The following is a 20,912-nucleotide window of genomic DNA, read 5'->3' as shown; positions in this document are numbered from 1 at the left end:
GCATTTGAAAACTGTAACAACACTTAGGGAGAGAAGAATGACCCAAAGATCACAGTTTAGCTCAATTTCAAATTGACACAAACATATTCATGGATATCATCTACCCATCCTGCCCAGGAGTGGAAGAACAAAGGAGACACTCTCATGGGCCCTGGAAATTATTCACTGCCTGCCATTTCAAAGGCTGGAAAATAAATAGATCAGCTATTTGCACATACAAAGGATAGCTATGAAATATTTGTGTCCACGTCATCTCCTGCAGGCTCTGGTATGTCACTTCATCACGAGAAAGCTACTCTGACACCCACGTGAGTTAAAATAAAACCATTCCCTTGAACTGGTGGCTGACACCCCAGTTATGGGCTCCTGATGGAGGTGCCAGTGAACACCCAGGGCTGCCGTGTTTTGACCTGCTCCTGTCACACAGCCCACTGTTGCAGAGCTGTTAGCAGAGCGGTATTTACCAAAGTCATTCTGAGCTGTTTATTGACAAACCACCACCCTCGCTGCCTCCCCCAGAGCCTGGCCCAGATTCCCTGAATTACCAACCATTAGGTCTTTTTCAATCTCTTCATACAACTCCGACAGTTTGTCTTCCCGTCCTTCCAAGGCAGTGCTTGCTTCATGGTGGCGCCTGATCCAATCCTGAAAGTAGTCTTCCTCCAAGCTCTTATAGGCCACCACGAGTGTCCTCAGGCCTTCTCCAGCAAACTCCTGCAAGACAGTGGTGAGACAGAGGATCCAAGGTCCAAGAAGAGCAGTCTGGTCACCTAGGCTTACAAAGGACCTTTACAAATCGGACTGGTAAAAGCATCTTGGTAAATTTTCTGGAGGAAAGGTGAAAAAATGACACTTTAGGTCACAAATGTTGGGGTATTTTTAAATAGCTATTCAAGACCACTTTATCAGTACCATTCATGGTCCTTATGAAAAAAAAAAAACAACTCAAAAGGGCTTTTCTACTTTCTGGCTCTAAAGCTTTGCACTAACCAGGCATTTGTTTCTCAGGCTTGTATTTCTCAACAAGACATCCAGAACAGTGAGACCTAAATAAACACTGAACACAGCCTTAAATTTTGGACATGGGTTCAAGATTTTTAGGGTATGAATTCTGGCTGAAATGCACAGCATGAGCACAGCTAGTCATGGCATCTTAGCAAGTCCTTGTAACTGTGCTTTCTGATGGACAACATGGAGCTCAGTGTTTGCTGGAACAGTAAAGATCTGTTTGGGAAATGCATCTCTGGGAGGTTTTTCCCCAGGCTCGAAGTAAAGGTGCATCAGAAACAAATTACAGGTCTTCTAAATGTCCTGCATTGGATTTGCCATCTTTGTCCATATTACAGAATCACAGAATGATAGAATGTCTTGGGTTGGCAGGGACCTTAAAGATAATCTCATTTCAACCCCACTGCTATGGGCGGGGACACTTTTCATGAGACCAGGTTGCTCAGAGCCCCATCCAACTCAGCCTTGAACACTTCCAGGGATGGAGCACCCACAGCTTCTCTGTTCCAGTGTCTCATCACCCTCACAGTAAAGAAATTCTTCCTAATAATTAATCTAAATCTTCCATCTTTCAGTTTAAAGCCATTAACCCTTGTTTTATCACTACATGCCCTTGTAAAAAGTCCTTCTCCAGCACTCTTGTAGCCCCTTTAGGTACTGGAAGGTGTTATAAGGTCTCCCTGGAGCCTTCTCTTCTCCAGGCTGAAAAAACCCAAATCTCCCAGGTACAGGAGAGGTGCTCCAGCCCTTTGATCACCTTCATAGCCATAGACTCATGCCCATGTCCCCCTTTTGCTGAGGATACGAGAGCTGGACAGTGTCCCAGGTGAGGTCTCACAAGAGCAGAGCAGAAGGACAGAATCACGTCCCTTGATCTCCTGACTGTCCTGGAGCAGTTCACATGGCACCTGGTTTTCATGTCTGGGCAACTAATTTGAGACCTAAGGCCATAGACACTAATTTGTTTCTCTATTCCATAACTTAAAATTGGTGCTTAAGTGCTGTTCCTAAAATCCGGTTGTTTTTTTTTTTCCTGAAGACAAAGTATGCTGGAGAAAATGAAAATATCAAATGCAGAGATGTTGTTGGGAAGGAAGCTCTTACATTCAGGTGTTCTGTGGTCTCCTCTTTGAGAGAGTTGCAGGATGGATGAAGCAGTTCATAAAGAATGGTGTCAGCCCCCTTGCAGTACAAAGTCAAGTCACCTTCTGGACTCCGCACTGTGAGGAAGAGGAAAAGAAATGCTACAAATCCCAGACTGAGTCTTTTGCAGTACAAAGCCCTTCCATCAAAACCAAGGACAGTTTCTACAGGTGTCTGAATTTCCCCAAGTTTTGGCAAACTCCCAGGAATCAAGACAAGTTCTGCTTAGAAAAGGGAGTGCATTGGTCTGAGCAGACACTACATTGTCCCTACAGGCAGAACTTCACTAAAAAGTGAAGAACAACTTGTTTTTAGGGAACTGGTCCTACTTCTCCTATTTTCCTACCAGTAAACTGTAACTACAATTACAATATTCATGAAATATTAGAGTAAGTTGGAGTGTTAATAAAGGCTGCAAAAACTTTATTGAACAATTTCTCCATTTTTTGTTTGGGAAAAATTGGATATTTGTTCAGTGGAAAAAACTTGTTTTCTCATTTGTTCTTGCTTTCTCCTGTCCCACTTCCTCAAATTTCACTGAAAATTTAAAAGCTGATTAGAAGAAAGGCCTTTCCTGCATTGTAATGAAGGGAGCAAGGTATTTGTAAAGCTAAGTGTCTTTGGGAGGCTGGCTTGCATCACTGTGGTACAGATGTTGAGACTTAGCCCACCTGCCTCCTTTAAGTATTTTTCTGGCACTGTTGCTGTGTAATTATAAAGCCAAGGCAGCCTATCTCAAGTCCTCAGAAATAAATGTTATTCCAAGCACATTGCAAAGGAGGTCTCCTAGAAAAATTCTGCATCATAGCAGAATGAGGGACAGCTCGAGAACCTAAGAAGTCAGGAAGGGAAGAGAGCAGCAAAGGGAACATACCAATCACAGACATTCGCTTGCGAACATTGTTGAAATCAAGAATAGCCAGAAGTTTGTAGACTTTTGTTTCTCCCATTTCCACAACAGTGATGGTCTCTGGTGTGCGAGCCCGGAACACAAATCCAAAGTTTCTGGCAGCAGTGACTAGGGCTCCCTCATCAGGAGATTGTGCTTGATACACCAAGTTACCTGACATGCAAGAAAAAAATGTAATGTGGCTTTTGACCTATTTCTGAGATTAAAAAAAATTTACAGAATCTAAGATATAATAGAGCAGTTATCCCTTTGCTTTTCAGTCTATTCACAGAGGTGCAGCACTAAAAAGCACCTTATGTCCACACATCTCCATCACATCCCACCGACCCATCCTCCAGGACAGTGCAAGAGGCCCCCTGGATTCTTTTGGGGATTTTAATCACTCTGGAATCTAACATCTCACTGAGAGGACAAGTTCCTTGGGTTTAGCCCTTTCTCGTCAGATCTGCATGTATTTTTCTGATCAGTATTTTCACTTTAAACCTGTCAATTAATTCTAGCCTTTAAAGCATGGCTTTCATCCTGTCTAGGATTTGAACAGGCTGACCTAGTAGCTGTGGGAACACTGGATGAGAGGAGCTAATGAGTCTCCAGTGGATAGGTATTCTGTATTCTTTGCTTTTTGGAGCTAGGGGCAGAGAAGAGAGAGAGCAGGGCAAGCCTCTGCCACCTCAGGGAAGCTGTGGCACCTGCAATTTCCGCACTCCAGAGATGTGGTGTTTGCAGTAGTGTCAGCTCCACCACAGGAACACTCAGGGAGTGGAGGCCCTGGTCCTTTCTCTTCCCGTGTGGCATCTCCAAAGACACTGATTTATGTGTCGCCATACACTACAGAAAATCACCAGGGAGCCAAAAGGACCAATAACAGCTTCTGTGGAGAGAAGACATGCTGTGGTGCGAGTGAACATAACCACTCATTCCAGTGCCCTCAGCAGTCCTCACCTTCCTTCTTCTCCTCTGGCATCACCGTGTGGCAAAGTGAGAGCAGCCGGAAGAACCTGTGCGTTGGGACGTCGTTCAGCTTCACGGCTTCAACCAGGCTGTGGTCATAGAAGGCAAACTTTGGGTCTGCTAATGGGTTGTATGAGAAATCAACCTTCTCTGTGTTCTGAAAAAAACATGGCTTGGTGTTATTTGTTGAGCTCTCACATGGCTATACACCAATTCCTGCCCAACACTGCCCCTGTCTCCCCCTCACGTTTACAAAGGACCCCATCCTGCAGGGCTGGCTGCTTGTGACACAGATCGGTGGATTTAGCAAGTGGGAGGTCATGAAAGATATTTAATCATAGGACAGGACAGGCACTAGATGTGCCTTTCAGAGCAGCACTCAGGCTAAGAACCAATTAGCTAAACTGCCTCTCTGAGCAGCAGCTAATGTTCCAACAGGAGCCCTGCCAGTGGATGCCTACAGCAAAGAAGTGCCTGCCTTCAGCACATGCCTGCTTGGAAGCATCATGCTCATGATGTCAAAAGCTGCCTGTGACAGTGGAATGCAGGAGCCCAGTTTAAAACAGTTCAAAAGCCTGTCTTATCCACCATGTTCTTCCAAAGCCAGAAAAAAATTCTGATATGGAAAAAATAGGACAGACAGGTGAAGTAAAGGTTAAACTCCACAGGCACTACCCATTTTGTCAAAAAACAAGGAGCCCCAAGCGGAGTGGAACACACTGGAGAAATGTCCAGAAGCTTACCACATGGTGTGTCATGGAGTAATGGACTGCCAAGCCTGCCTTGGACAATTCTGACTCCCACCCCATCCCTGATGAGCTCAGAGTTTCCAGGATGGGAATCATCCTTTTGACCTCTGCACACTGACATTTAGCACTCAGTCCAAGAGCACACACCGACCCCTCCCACACTCGTCTGTGCAGCAAGGTCCAGGCACAGCAACACTGTGGGTGTGTGGGCAGCAGGACTCTGCTCCAGAGAGTGTCACCAGCAGCAGGGTGGGGTGGACAGCTGGCAGGAGTCCAGTGTGTGTTACCAAGCAAGGCTGATGGAGAGAGGGCAGGCTGGAGGCACAGTGCTCTGCACAGTCTGTTTCAGCAGGCAATTTAAGTTCTAAATGGATTGGAAATGAATCATTGGAATGAGGAGTGGGATTTTCATCATCATCTTGCTGTTTGTTATCTGGTTACTATGTACAGCTTTCAGACATTTTTGAAATGAAGATGTGTGTGTTTGTGTCTGCAAGCAGAGGCTAAACAAAAATGTAAAAATGACACATTTTCACACTTTCTGAAGTGTGGACATCAGAGGAATTTGACAGTGACCTCGCTATTGGTGTGACCTGCACTTACTAATTCCTTGTAAAGCTTCAATTAACTGACAAGGTTAGTAAAATTCACCAATGTCCAAGTCTCCAACAAACACCTATAGTCAAGTGTTCAAGAGAAGCTGTGCATGTACCAGGATGTCAGGTGAAGCAGAGAGGACAATGAGCTGTTCCCAATCTGCAGGTTAAACCCAGGCTTACTGGAAAGGAACTTAACTCTGGGAATTCTCTGACATCCGGAGGAACACACATCTCTGTTTTGAGCATCAACTCCTGCAGGGTCAAAAGCATAACCTGTGCAGGGTTCTGTCCACTGGTACTTATCCAGGCCCACTGAAAGCACAGATCCTGATAGCACTTGAGCACTTACCTCATTTATTTCTATCCTTTGCCCAGACATATCATACACATCACCTGCAAGCAAGAAGGATGAAATTATAGCCACAAACTGCGGATAAGTGCAGTCTCTGAGCCACAAAATTGAGTGAAGTGTTTCTAAGTTAGAATCTATTTTAAAAGTTTCAGTACATTGACATGGGCACTAATGACTGATGATGCATAACAATCAGTTTCTACGTTGACATGAAAAATCTGGAGACTGATAGATGTTTGAAACACAAAGTAGTTACCATAAAAGTGACTGGGTTTTGAGTAAAGAAGACTTGTCTTGAGCTGAACACAGAGAGAATAGGGTTTCTAGTGCTAGACAGGAAATTAAAGTGCTTCCATGGAATGACTTCTCTTGTGCCTTCTCTTTCAAAATCCAGCTCCTGGATCCCACTATTTGCAGCAGTCCCTGGACACCCACAGAGAAGGAGTTTTCAAAGCCCATTTTCCCCACATCTAGGTAGCAAGGCTGCTCTGTTGATTCTCCCTGGATGGATTATCTGGTCATAAGAATTGAAGACAAGTTATCTCCAAGAAATATTATTAGAACTTCTGCCTGGAGAAAGTTTCACTAGGAAGGTCTGGACTGTCCCAAGGCCAGCCAGTCCCAACATTTCATTGAAATAAGATCAAAATGCAATTAATTACAGGAATGATTGACTCATGTTTGCACCAGCAATGTCAACTGTGACCAAAGTCAATTGTACTGCTGGTATGCCTTCATAAAGGCCCCAGCAGTGGGGGCTAAATAACAATAAACATCTCTCCTGAGAATCTATGCATCAGCTGATTCCCTGGGAACCATGGCCAAGAGGCTTTTGTGCATCTCCTTCTCTTAAGCTTCCAGAGGAGAGCAGAACTAAATCATCCTTTCTGGCATTGCTTTCCAGAATGCCCCTGAGCAGCAGAGAAGCACTGTTATAGGAAGAAGCTAAATATTTAGAAAACTACAGGCAATAGATTGTTTGCCTTCTTTGCATGTGTTTCCTATTCATTTCTTGAACCCTTACCCTTTATCTATGTTGGCGGTGACATGCACTTCAGAAAAGTCAACTAAGGGCACTTGATAGGAGAGATTTCAAACTCCTCATTAGCAGTACTAGTGTTAGATATCATAGCAACACTGTTTGAGATAAAGTGGTCTCCATATATGCACAGATTAATAGGAAGAAATATCTTCTTTTATTAGGTCAGCTGATACCACTGAGAAAAGATGCAAACTTTCTGGCACATTAGTGCATCAGCAGGTCTGACACAGGCAAAGCAAGCATCCATATACAAATAAGCAGTGACTAATTTCTCTGGAGCATCTAATGATGTTAATCAATTAGGCAGTTTAGAAAGTGCTAGCACCTCTTGAGCAGTATGAAGAAAACTGCCTGGGGCCATAGCATGAAAAAGCCTTTTAAATCAAAAACTTCTAGGATCTAACAGAGCTAACAACTCATGTCTCCCATTTTTCCAACTCCCTACAAACTTTTCTTTCTTCTGGTAGCTGAAGAATGTCAGGTGTAAAGACAAAGACCAGGTCATTGACTACTCCATCTACCCGAAAAGGATGTGGGAAATCACTGCTTATGACATGAGAAATTGCTGAGAAACGACAGGATGAGAAGCTGACAAAATGAGCAGATGAGCCCCATGAGAGATGGCTGATTTCATAAGTGATTAGGAGGGAGTGAGTCATGTGAGTTACATGTTATATTTTGCAAGGTTAATGATGCCTGGCTAACCATGCCAATCATACCATAAAAAGCTGTGATTACCTAACTAGTGATATCAGAAAAAAAAAAAAAAAACAAACTAAAAATGAAAACAAATTTGAGTACAGATGTTGTAAATCTGGGACAAATGAAGTGAAACTAATACTGTTGGGGCAGTAGTGGGGCAGAAAGGGGGAGATAAAAGAGTGAGAAGAAGGGGGAAACAATTAATACATGGCAAACAATGCAATCAGGCTGTCCAGACATCCCTGATGGGTAGCCTTACACTTGGTCACTGCAGCTCCTTACATGGCATTCTCTTCTGGATATCAGATTTAGTCTCTGTGGATGAAGAGGCACACAGTGTAGAAAACCCAGAGAGTGAGACAAACATACCATAGGATTTGCCATTGATGGAGCACTTGTTGAAACACATGATGTTCTGGGTGAGAGTTCCTGTTTTGTCTGAGAAGATGTACTTGATCTGCCCCAGCTCTTCGTTGAGTGTAGTGGTTCGAGCCTGAGCGGGCGTGTCATTCAGCGGGTAATACATTTTGCGGTCCCAGTCGATGTAGAAACTGTTACCCAAACGTATAATCTCCACACTGATGAAACAGAAACAAAAGATGATGGAATATTTATTAGCTTAAGGGACAAGCTCTTTATCTTCAACACCACCATTATCAACTGCAATTAGAAAACAACTCTGAAGGTAATGACAGGTTGAACTCATCTGTCCATAGGTGGCCTGTGGTAAGGGATGCTGAAGCAAGTCCCACTGAAATGATCTGCTAAGTTTACAGCAAACTCATTTCCTTTGTTTATAAAGCAGTACTTTATAAAAGTATTTGGAAAGTTTCAGAAGTTTTTGGACTGAGAAGCGAGGCAGGAGCAGCGGGTTTCAGTTAGTGCCGTTTCCGGAGACGGTTTCCAGCAGAGCTGTGGGCTGAGCTGAGCCCAGTGGCACGGGATGAGCACAGCCATGTCTCCAACAACAGAGAGCTCCACACCAAGAGAGCCATTGTGCCACTCAGTACAACCAAAAGAGTGGCATCAGCTTGCAGATGACATGAATTTTCACCTTGCTGGGTGACATACTGGACAGGAATGGAATTCATTCCTCATGTTTACCCACACAAAAGAGAGTCTCAGTAACAAAGCTGACTGAAGGTAGCTACAATGGTAAATTAAACAGAGCTTTGCAGTCTCTACCCCAGCCCCAAGTTTTGAGAGTATCACAGACATATTGCCTACATGTCACTCCCATTTGTCTATCACCAATAACCAACACAGCTCTGCATTGTCTGGGAAGACAGAACACTCTCAACTGCTCATATAGCACCAAGTACTTGAACCTGGTTGCACCTACTTACCTGGCAATCCTCACACAGTCCTGAAGCCACCTCGAAGAACAGGCCATTCATTCACTGTTAGCAAGATGCTAATGGTGGCAGGCTTCCAGCCCTGCTCCTATAGTATCCTGCACACCTACACCTCCCCTTTAACTGCAAAATCATCCTCTCCTCTTCCAGGGCTCACTGCTGTCCCCACTGACAATACCTGACAATACCTTCTGGAGGCAGCAGAAGCAAGAAAAGCCTCACTGTGGTTGTGTAGGAGGCTCCATGATGGGGCTGTGTTAGGTTTTAAGGAAAATGTTGCTCCCAGTTAAGGCAAAAGCTAAATCTCTCCTAAGATCAAAAGTGAAAGGAGCTTCTGGCACATACCTGACGTAGAGTGAAATAGGTACCACTGTGTTTAGAATGATCACGTATGACCAGAACATGAGGAAGCCAGAGTAGGAGGCAGAGTTGACGCCCTCTGCCCAGGGCAGATAGACCTGGAAGTAGTAGCCCTTATCATGCTCCCAGATACCATTGCCAATGGCTAGGATGAGACACATCAGTGCTAAAAATGCAAAGATCTGGAAAAAAAAAAAAAAAAAAGCAAAAAACAAACCAAACAAATCAAAACCAAACAAAATGTATTGCGTTTTAGAAAGAAGGAATTTATTATGCCCAGGTTAATCAGAAGACCCTAATGGGACAGGGTTGGATAGCCTGAATCACAGGAAAATGTGCCTAAGGATGAGGAGGGAAAACCAGCAAAATTATGATACTTTTACCTCAAGGACAAAGCTACACAGTGCAGAGCCTGGCAACTTGGAATTAAAAGTCCTCAAACAGCTGGGGATTTAAATCCCAAGCAGACATATCAACTAGGGCGGTTACAGCAGTCTGCTATACAGCAAATCTCATTAGAGGAGAGTTGAGCTGAGGGTCCTCAAACATATTCTGGCTGCACACTTGGGAATACAAACTGCCTGAAGGAATTTACTTGGCCATTTGCCAGATCTATCACAGTCTTCCTCAAAAATTTCTGAAAGACTAAGGATAATCCAGCAGCATACAATCTGGAATTTAGCACTGGATATTATTCTGATGGTTAGAGGAGAGTTAACTGCTTTGTCAAAGCTAATGGTTGCCTCAGTATTTGCTCTCACAATTTGACTACATTTCCTTTGAGCAAACAAAAAGCAACACCAATCAGTGATGCATATCCTTGGGCTTTAAAGAAGCCTGTTTCCTGAAGTCTAAAGTAACCAGGGCAACAGCAACAGGGAAGTGAATGTCAAATTGTGAAACCTTACTGAAGATTGGGGCTTGCTCAGGAACACTATATAACAGACACAAAAACATTACATAGATCATAAAGCATTTTTTGATTAAAAAAAGACAAGACTGTAGCAATACATTTATTTGGAAAATAAGACAAAAAGAACAGTAAGAAATAAATTTAACAGAAATTAATACAAACTGCAAGGAATTACAGAACTGTGAATATCCAACAGTAATAAAGAATCAAGAAAAGAAAAAAATGAAGTCATAAACAGTTGTGTGAAAAGAAAATGTGTTAACAGACAGTCCTCCAAGAGGAAAGAGAAAGGAAGAAGAAGGACTTATCTGCCCTATGGTAGATGAAAAAGATTATGTTCACTGACACAGAGCACTGTATGGCTCTACCTGTTAATAAGCATTTTCAATGCAGCAAGCCCATCTAATTCAAAGATGGAAGCTTAGAGGATAGTTTTTAACAATGTTTCAAAAAATGGGAAGACCCACCGTCTTGGAATCCTGCTAATATAATTACAATATTTGTAAGGTAGAAATGGTGATGGTGGGGGATATAAACTGCAGTTAACTTGTCATCCTTCCTGGACAAATGATGAGAATATAATTCTCTTGGCACGGTCTTTTCCAAACATTTGACATAAAACAACCAATATAATAATAAAAAAGTGAAGATATGGCGACAACAGGCTGCACAAAAGAGCAATTAAAAATCATCTTTTGCAAGGATAATCATTAGGGAGGAAATATCAGTAAGTCGTACCATTATGTAAAGGCCACACAGCAACAATCACATTAAAACAGTAATCAACCTTTTTAAAAAACAGTAATTGAGGGACAGATATAGAAACAATGATGGTAAAGCTAATATTTGTACTGCTGAGGTAATCTGTGGGAGGAAGAAAGATACTTCTGTGGAGCAATATGAATCACTTGGTGAAAAGTTCATGCCTGATCAACTCAAGTTTTAATATCAAAAAGCCACAAAAGGGAACTGCAGTGAGAAAAGGTGGCAGACTGAGTTTCAGAGGACACATTTATTTCACACATGAGTAGTAGCTTTTCTATTTAATTGTGCGAAGCCAAATAAATTGCTCAGCTTGTGAAATGGAGACAATATTGCTTACTGGTAAGGAATGTGGTGCAGTGTTTTTAAACCTCTGTGAACCAGAAATTAAACATACTTCAATCTGTGCTATTTTAATTATAAAGACTTAAGGGTATTTGAGAGGCATGACCCACCTCACTGCCCCAGAGGTTAAAAATTATCCATTTGAAGAATATCACAGTCCCTGTAGGAATTTCAATGTGTGATTCAGCAATAGAAATATATGTGGGTCAAGACAGGAGCTGAGTTTTCCCAAGGTGTCCCTGCCCATGGCTGGGGTGCTGGAACAAGATGATCTTTGGGGTCCCTTCCAACTCAAACCACTCTGATTCTATACCACAGCAGCTCTTGCCTACAGCTGCATTTGATTTATGTACATTTTGTTTTCTGTGCACTGGGCATGTCAATGCTCTCACAACCCCACTCCTGTGCAACACTTGTGCTTGCACAAAGCTCAGTAATATTCTGTTTGATCTGAAGCAAATGGAAAGGACCAAGCCATTAAAAGCAGCCCTCAAGATTAATTTCTATGTGCAGAAACAACTGTGTGCAGGGTGTTGCAATTGCAACCACAGCCCTGAAGAGAACAATAAGAAAAATCATTGCTTGTGCATGCTCATGGAGCTTTCCAGCATGAATATCATCCCTCCCTGGTTCCTGCCCATACATTGACTGCTAAAGATCCTCCTGGTAAGAGTTTTGTAAAGAGGAAGTGACTTTTGACTTCAAGACAAATATTGACTGTTGGACTGTGAACTAAAACAGTTTCAGTTTCTTGATTGGTACTTTGAGTTCGGCTCTGGGATTTGAAGCAGTCAGTTGTTTAAGAGATGAATGTGAGAGCTCTCTTTCTCTGAAAATTTGCTCCCCCTAGCCTGCTAAAAACCAACTTTTGGAGAAAAAAGCATTTCTGGAGCTGGCAAGTGCATCCCCAGTGGAGGAACGTTAACTTCTCTCTCAGATCGATGAGAAACACCTCCAAATGTGACAAAACAGTTATGACTGCCATCTGGGAAGGTTTGCTTCTGATTAACCCCTGTTGGGGCAGACCAGGGCAACATTTAACAGGCACTCCCTTGGCGAGCCTGCTTAAACACTGCTTTGTGCCTGGAAGTGTTATGGGCAAACAAACACAAAATAGCTTTGCCAGTGTTAACGTGGAGTAAGTTTCACTACATTCAAATTACCTATTTATAGTAAGTCGTGGCTGCTTTGTATTCTCCAACTCAAGAGCACAATATACTGCCTGTTTTTATGACCACACTCTGTAACCTTTGACCACCCAGTGAGCTGGAAAAACCCAGTGCCATATCCCCTTAGGTGTGCAAAGAGTCTGGTGTTTAATGTATGACAGAGCTTTACTTAGACACCAAAATTTTAGGTTCCTTAAAAATGTGTAAAGGAGACAAACACACCCTTGGCTCCTCCAGCGCCCGAGAACTCAGGCAGAGGCTGATGCAATCGGCTGCAACTTGCTCAGTTTTTTTTAAACAGAGCCAGGAGGTAAATTAATCTCATTTGTTTTTATAAAGAGAGGCCAAACAGATTGAAAGTCCTGGGTGGGACCCTTGGTTTGTGAAAGGAGATTTAGCAAATCTTAATTGAACATTAAATTCTAGATTCCTGGCTCAGTTCACCTCTGCTCTGTTTCTGTGCCCTGTGGATCCCTCCACATCCCATTCTCATCTCCAGTCACAGCACAGCAGAGCACCTATCAATATGTGAAATTCTTCAACTGCTTGAAAAATTATGAATGTAAGAGGCCCAAACTTTGGTTTTGCTATCCACTTAAGGGGAGAAAGGGAAGAAAAACATTGAGGGAAACAAGCTGATGATAACTAAGCTTGATAAACCAAGATCTTCCTGTGGTAGAGATTGGTGCAAGATTATTAAAATTAAGGGCATATCCTTACTGTACACAAAGCAAGGCCTCAAGAGGAATTGAAGTTAATCCTGGAGGGGCTCTCTGTGCTGTGGCACTTCTGGGCATCCCTGGGCTCACCTAAAGGACTTTGGGGATCCAAAGAAAAAAGCCAGGAATACAGAAGCTGGGATTAAATGTGGAGGTTGGAGGGTGGTGCCACCCTGGAGACATTTGTGCTCTAAGCCCCTGTGCTGAGGAGGCATGAAGTCAAAGAGGGCAGGGAGAGCTCAGGACAGCCTTGCTGTAATGCACAGACTTCTGTTGGATGCCTCCCCCAGGGCTTGTTCCAGTGCCTGGGAATGGATCCTGTCCCCAGCTGGCTGCTAGGGTGATCTGGAGAGTAAGGGTAGTAGGGAAGAAGCAGGAAGAGTGAGCACTGACCACCAGACCTTCCCAGTGTCATAAACTGAAGGTGATGCAGCATGCATGGGAAAGCATGACAAATTTGCACTCAAATGAAATAAAATCTGAAATGAAAGACCTTTTCTTCAAGCAACATTGATTAAAGTAGTCAGAGTGTATGTCTTCCTTTCCTGAGTGGCTTTGAACTCAAGCGGTAAAATCTTGAGAAAGTCTGTGAAAGAATCACTATTTCTGCCTGGAAGTATTTGCCGTTTGTTAAAACCCTGATGAGCTTTACCCTCAAATTCGATCTGTTTTTCAATCTGAGAACAGTGCCTGCTATGTAAGATTAGTGTTCTCAAGTTTCCAGCTGCTTAAAACACCAGTTTCTGAGCATTAATGAGACCGTGTCTAATAATTTACCCTAATGTGTTAAGTCAGGAGCTGGCATCATGTAAATTAGCAAACTCAATTACCAAGTCCTTTCTAGATACCACCAGAGATGCCAAGAAATCGGGAGGAAGAGAGAGAACTGCTAATGTTTATTTAAATTGAAAATGACAAAATTACTAGAAGGAAAAAAGGGCTTTGCAGTCTTCAAAATATTTCTCATGCAAAAATGCAGAGGAGAAAAGGGAGAGCAGGGTAAATGACAAGCTCAGAAGGAACGTCCTTAATTCTGTCAATGTAATGGCCTTGCTTTGCAAGATGGGCTGGCAGAGGCACGGCAGAACTCAGGCTACTAATAAATTATGATGTACTTTTTCTTTTTATCATTAGTCACTTCTGATATTCCCCTGTTTGTGTGGACAGAGAGGTGGAGCATCTGGAAATTATGAACACATCTGAAGAAAGGAAGACACATTAATCAGACTTACCACCAGCACAAGGACATTCATGAGCCGATCGATGCTTGTTCGCTTAAAAGTTGTTTTTCCGCTGTTCTGCATGAGTTTCGTGTCTGGCCCTAGAGATGAAGCACAGTTGTTAATTTTAGTAATAAAGCTTAGCTGTTCTAAAGCTGATTCCCTCTGGGGCCCCACTGTGCTTTTCAGCATAAATAACCATCACAGCTCTCATGAAGTCAGGTACACATGGTTTAGAATGCTAGTGGGAAATTTGGGCAGAAACAGGTTAAGTCATTTGTCTGAGATTATATAGAGAGAGTCACATAAAACCACTAAATCTGGGCTTTGACTCAACTCTTTTCTTTTAACATTCAACCCTTCCTTTCAGGTTTAATTACTTTTCACTGCATATTTGGTATTACTATGTTATTGGTGACATATTATGTATTATTTCACATGTCTAGAGGAGTATAGAAACAATAGAAGGACTATGCTCATGAAAAGCATATATCTAATCAATAATATTATTGATGACCCTGATATTCCAATGTGGATGTAAATCACATAGAAATGATACAGAGTGTTTATTTCAATACACTTGAGAGAATTCTTAACCAAATGTAATTGTTACATTCTTTCTTAGTCATTGATCAAAACTCCCCTCCTGTACTTTGCTGTGTGGATTTCTGAAACAAGAAAGTTATTTCTTCTTGTACCTGGTAGAAACATAAATACTTGATTCCTTTGTGCATGCTGGGTGTGATGTATCCCCATGCTAGTGCTGCTGGGCTCTGCAATCAGCATGTCAGTCTTTTTACCTACCAGCATAAATAACGAGCCCAAAGCACCACTCTGTGTTCCTGATAGTACAGCCTCTCAGCAACATCTTCTCATTGTCCAGGGCATATTTCTCTCCCCAGAGAGAAAGAGTTCCTGTGAATTTATCCAGTTTGTTGTTTGGTGCCTCACATCTGACTTCTCCTGTAAAAAAATGTAAAAGCAAAAATGGAAATCTTGGTCCAGAAACATGTCATCAATACTGCATTCCCAGCTGTTCCTCAGAGAGACAATATTTCACACCCTAGTTACAGCCAACTCCTAACCATGTCATTCCCATTCTATATCTTATATTTCCTGATGTTCTGGGATGTTGCTCCCTCCCCATATTCATCTTATAATTGAAGGGACCACAGTGAACTTGGATTTATCCAATTCTTTGAACACGGCAATTTTTTATTGGTAGAGTACAAAACAAAGTTTCCATAGCTTCTATGTGGGTGAGAAGAAATGTTGAACCAGCAACATACTTTTAATTCATTCACAGCAAGTTCATAGTGGTAGGATGTCACTGGATAACTTTAGCTGAAAATGCTGACATCGCTTTTTTTCCTATTTCATTTTCCCTCAAACTGCAGGAGCCCAAGCGAATAGAATCATAGCCTAAAGGCTGCAGAAGAGTAATTAACTGAGGTGTCTTTGTTCACTGATTTTTAATTTCATCTGTTTTATAACTCAAGTCTCAGGAGCACATACAAACATATCACTACCTTCTTTGGCCACTGAGAAGACACTGTAAGTGATTGGAGTGTCTATTTCCATGCATTATATTTATTTCTTGTAATAAAATGTGTTCAGATACCTCAGTATAAAAATGACTATTTAATTCAACTGCTGCACCTGACATTTAAAGATTCAAAGCAGAGCCCTGTGGATGCATTGAGAACTGGAAAATACAAATATGCCTTACTGAAAGGCAATCTAAGAGTTCAGTCTGTTCACTTAATCAGCAGTTATTTTCATCACAGGCTATAAATACCTACTAAAATACTAGCATTTGCAGAGAGTACAGTTCTAGATGCTCTCACATTTACACACCAGGCTCAAGAGACTGGAAACAAAAACCAGAGAAGGCCAGAAGAAAAGTACAGCTTTAAGTGTCATGATCATCTTCACCACTACAGATTTAAAATCAAACATTATGCAAATGATCAAAAAAGCAGCTCCAATCTAGGGCAGACAAACCATCAGACATGTAAGATTGAATAATTAGGAAATTCAGTGACACATGTGGCATGGGAATTCATACTAACCATTGTGTTGCTCTTCTATTTTATCATCTGGTTAGGCCACAAGGACCAGACCTGTGCCCCATCATTTCTGAAAGTCTCTTGTAACCAGGCCCATCTCACTGCCACCCTCATAAACACCTTGAAAAGCACAAATGAAACAGGGTCTTTGCACTGGAACCTCAAACAGCACAATGCAAAGCAAATCCAGGGAATGGTCTCCTACCAGGAACACATGCCTGCTGTGGGACAATGCTCCTGTGAGCACCTTGGGTGTCCGCATCTGCTTTCCCATAAGCAAGTGGGTCTGGGCTTATGACATGATGATTTTGAGATCAGAAGGGATTCATCCAAATGAGACTGACCACAAAAGAGTGAGAAGCTCTTAAATTCACCCCCAGGGCAGCTGCTTTGAGCCCAGTAGCTCTGCAACTGAAGGACCACAGACAGGCACCATGCCTCCTGGACCCCTTGCCCAGTAACAGCAATAAACAGCTGAAATACATTTCAGCTGAAAGGGTTAAGTACTGCCAAGTCAACTGTGATAAGCAGAGGATAACTCTAGTAGAAAAGTATTGTTGCCTTTCTGGTCTCCCAGTTCCCCAAATCAAACAAAGAAATTCAGTGTTTTGCAAGCATCCTCCTTATCTGAACCATCAAACAAACATAATAACTCACATTAAGCATTCCACTGAGTGCCTGTATTAGCTGCACAACCCTGTCCTCTCTTCCTGTCTTAAAAAGTAATTAGATAAAGAGTTACATAAATATTTAAATAATTCTACTGAGGTTTGCTAAGGGAAATGCAAGGCTGGGCCTGATTCCAGGCACTCTTCCCAGTACACTTTCAAATATAAATCATCCTGGGAAACATTTTATTCATTTCAAGTATTGTGAAGAGGCCACTTTTATTTACAACATAAGTAAAATAGATATTTAGAGAATAAATAAATATGCAATAAGAAAATTCTCAATTTTCCAAAATATTTTCAAATGTTTTTTTCATTAAGCACTTCTAAGAACAGAGTGTCCTTAGATAACCATCACACTAAGCATGCTTGAAAGATTATCTAAGATTAAGATTTTGCTTACAAATTGATAGACATTTCAGCCTGCTCAGGAAAATAATTAAGGCATGCCACTCCAATTATTAACATTAAGCATCTAACTGTACATGTAAAAACATATTTCTCAAGACCAAAAACACCCAGAACTTCAGCCATCATTTCAAAGAAATCCTGATGTACTGAGCTGACACTTGGCAAAACCCACACATATTGTTGCATAAAAGCCTCAACAAAGAAGGCAAAAGAAACTCTACCAGAGACAATCTCAGCTATGCTCTTTGCCACATCCCCACCACTTGTCCTGGAACCATCTACTTAATTCAAAACCTTTATTTTTCCTAAAATTATTTTCCCTCTGTATCTAAAAGTATTTCCTGAGAGCCTGTAATCCTTAAGGCATTCCAAGGACAGCAGCACTCATTTCATCCCATTCCATAATAACTCCTCCTGTAATCTTGACATAAAATCTAAGCCAGCAGAGCACTGCAAAACGTGACTAACACCACTTGGTCAGTTCCCTCATCTTCTCTCCCCAGACAGATGCTGTGTGAGGATGGAGTATTCTGGGTTTGACAGGTCTAGCTCCTTTCTCTGTATGTGCTGCTAAGTATTCTCTGGTATCCAGTGACAGGACACATGGGAATGGTTGAAGTTGCACCAGAAGAGGTTCAGACTGGACCTCTTAGGAATTATTTCTTTACTGAGAGGGTGACCACTCACTGGAACAGGCTTCCTAGAGAGGTGATTGATGCCCCCAGCCTGTCAGGTTTGAGAGGCAATTTGACAGTGCCCTTAAAAACTACTTAAAGTAAAAAAATACTAAAAGTAAAAAACTACTTAAGGTAAAAAATACTTTAATTTTTTGTCAGCCCTGAAGTGGTCAGGCAGTTGGACTAGATGATCATTGTAGATCCCTTCCAATTAAAACATTCTATTCTGTTCTATTCTATTCTATTCTATTCTATTCTATTCTATTCTAATCTTGTATTTGAAGCTGAAAACAGTGCTGAGAAAGGACACATTTCTTGTTGAGCCCATCTATATTGCTTGCCTTTACAGATTTTAAAACTCAGTCTTTATTGTTGCATTGAGAGAGAAAAGGAATGGCTTCAGGGTGAGGCTTCAGGCTGGGAAGGAGTTGCCTGTCCTGTGTGCACAGTTAGTCCTCAGGTCTGTGTGGTGTCTGGGAAGTGCCACTTCCAGAAGATAAGTGTAATCAGTGCATCAGCATTGCTACATCAGTGTGAAGACACAGTGTGAAAATGTTTTGAGACCAGAACTAAGCATAAGGTTTTGGGAAAGCAGTTTCCATCTTGCAGTTATGTGAACCCTTGTGCTGGCTTTCAAGGTGGGTGGTCTCGGCTTGTGCAGATAGACACAAAAGAAAAGTGTCATGCACAAGAACTGCCACCAAGGCAGAGTCAGATTATAGTCATGCATGGCACCAAGACCTGCATGCAAAGAAGGACCTTTTCCTTTACATGTGGTGTTGATACCTGTTGTACAGACTGCAGAGTGCCTGTTCTGTTTTGCTGGCACTGTTTGCAGAGAAGACCTAGCAGGGGGCAGTGGACAGCTTGGAAAGAAGAGTCCCAACCACTCTCTGTAATTTGGGCAAATCATCTGTAAAGTGGATTTTCCATTTATACTCACCATTGAACTCAGTCAGCTTCTGAAGATCTTCTCCAAGCTCTGCAGTGACTGTCAGTGCTTGCTTCACCTTCAGGTTTGTTTCACTGTGGTCAACAATATAAGAAAAAAACATGAACTGAAAGTCGTGTGTGAACTGAAAACTCTCCTTAAAAATCCCTTCTGCTCTTGAGGACAGTCTTCTTCCTTAGCCATCTCAGCTGCACTGACAGGCATTCAGAGGAATTCTGAGCATGGTACCAAAGGTGAGGTGTCTCTGTCTTCTTAACTTCACCACAGAGCAGCGCCCTCTCTACCCTGTCACTCATGACACATTTAAACCCAAGGTATCTAAGCATATATGAGAGCTCTGAATCTTTTCTCCCATGGTATTCTGATCTGGAAGATTACTTCAGTCCTGGGACTAGCTAGCTGGGGAGCTGGAAATGCAATGTCAAAAGAATACTTCATTTGTTCAGGGTCTCTTAGAAGTGGCACTAGCATGTATGAAAACTACAAACCCATTTTAAGCAGAAATCAGATGGGGAAAGTCCAGAAGGCGTCTGTAGGGTCTTGGGAGAGACACAATTTCTTAGAATCTCTGGTCTTGCTTAGTCACTCAGACTGTTGCTAGTTCTGGGCAATGCATAAAAAGTAATGCAAACTGGGTCATAAAGATGAGTCAGCTCCAGTTTATTCCAATTAATACAAGTTGCAGCCCTCTGATTTTCTGGCCAGTTGTGTCCTGGAGTGGGCAGCATTTGGAAGCCTTTGCTGTGTGCTTGCATCGATATTAATCTACAGCAGACTAAAGGAGATTACCAGAGTTATTAGTTACGAATATTTCACCAAGATAATCTGTCTCAAGGAAAATACTAGAGGAGAAAAAAGCAACAGCTTCTGACGGGGATATTGCAGGGACATGTGTCTAACTAATTCTCAGTGTTAGAAGAACTGTCACTGAAAAGTAAAGTCCCCTCCTCACATGACATTTGCACTCAAGAAGCAAAAGTATCCACCAGAAGACTTTATTTTCAAGATACCTACCCAAAGTTTATTCTAAAAGTTATGAAACTCTTGCCACCAAAGCTATGGCAGGTATGTCTCACTCAGGGTCACCAGGAATGTGGCTTTGCTGTGGTGGCAGTGGTTGCACGCCAGGGCCAGGCTCACTTACCCGTCCAGCTCAGCTGTCTCGATGTACGTCAGGCTATGTGGCTCACTGCTCGACAGCAACAGGAGATCAGCCTGAGCACAGATAGACAGACAGACTTGGCATGAATTCACACAGTCAGCAGACATTGCGAAGCACTGCTGCTTGTGGTTACTGCCACATCATCACTATGACTGATTTTCTTGTGAGTGATAAGAGTGACAGAGATTAGCTGTGATCAGGATAGAGACAAATGGTACTCACTGTCACAAAGTTGTTGTTTTCTAGTTTTATTATATCCCCCACTTGGACATTCATCCATTTTTGCTCCTTTAACCTGCAAGGAAATCTCTAGTAAGTAAGTACGTACAGCAAATGCCTCTTGAAAAAGTGGGGAACTTAGCTCTGCTCCTGGGGTGACTGTAGGTGCTATCAGGAGTTGGGAGCAGGGCCAGCCATGATGTGTCCTGATCCATACTAAGCTGCAGGGCCACCATAGTACAAAAAAAAGCAGTAAAAATCAATAAAAGCACTGTTTGGGCTGACCCACACTGGGATGAGACCAAGTCCCACAACAGCAGTACAGTGCATGTGCACTATCCTTGTCCTTGTCTCTGCAGTGACTACTCCCTTCCTTCCTTTTCTTAAAGGGCCACATTGCCTCAAAATACCCTCTCTGCTTTGTGTGAGAGACTTAATCTGGGAAAACTGCAGAT

At 42.3% G+C, this 20,912-nt stretch overlaps 1 protein-coding gene across 4 annotated transcripts in view; it reads right to left on the bottom strand.

Annotated features, from left to right (window-relative positions):
• The window catches only part of LOC119695265 (phospholipid-transporting ATPase ID-like), an 85,936-nt gene that overhangs the window by 18,926 nt on the left and 46,098 nt on the right, over window positions 1–20,912 (bottom strand). For all 4 annotated transcript variants that reach the window (XM_038123373.1, XM_038123374.1, XM_038123372.1 and 1 more), the window contains exons 7-18: window positions 20,461–20,533; window positions 20,221–20,291; window positions 19,068–19,150; window positions 15,104–15,262; window positions 14,312–14,400; window positions 9,157–9,353; window positions 7,826–8,034; window positions 5,710–5,753; window positions 4,004–4,169; window positions 3,026–3,214; window positions 2,113–2,228; window positions 550–714 (exon numbers count right to left, since the gene is read on the bottom strand). In XM_038123373.1, coding sequence (XP_037979301.1) covers window positions 550–714; window positions 2,113–2,228; window positions 3,026–3,214; window positions 4,004–4,169; window positions 5,710–5,753; window positions 7,826–8,034; window positions 9,157–9,353; window positions 14,312–14,400; window positions 15,104–15,262; window positions 19,068–19,150; window positions 20,221–20,291; window positions 20,461–20,533 — 1,561 coding nt within the window. The remainder of the gene's footprint in view (window positions 1–549; window positions 715–2,112; window positions 2,229–3,025; window positions 3,215–4,003; window positions 4,170–5,709; window positions 5,754–7,825; window positions 8,035–9,156; window positions 9,354–14,311; window positions 14,401–15,103; window positions 15,263–19,067; window positions 19,151–20,220; window positions 20,292–20,460; window positions 20,534–20,912) is intronic.

This window comes from Motacilla alba, chromosome Z (genome assembly GCF_015832195.1).
Source record: "Motacilla alba alba isolate MOTALB_02 chromosome Z, Motacilla_alba_V1.0_pri, whole genome shotgun sequence".
In the NCBI taxonomy this organism is placed as follows: domain Eukaryota; kingdom Metazoa; phylum Chordata; class Aves; order Passeriformes; family Motacillidae; genus Motacilla; species Motacilla alba.
Note: the sequence above shows the minus strand (reverse complement) of the source record. Positions and strands in the feature narration are given on the sequence as shown.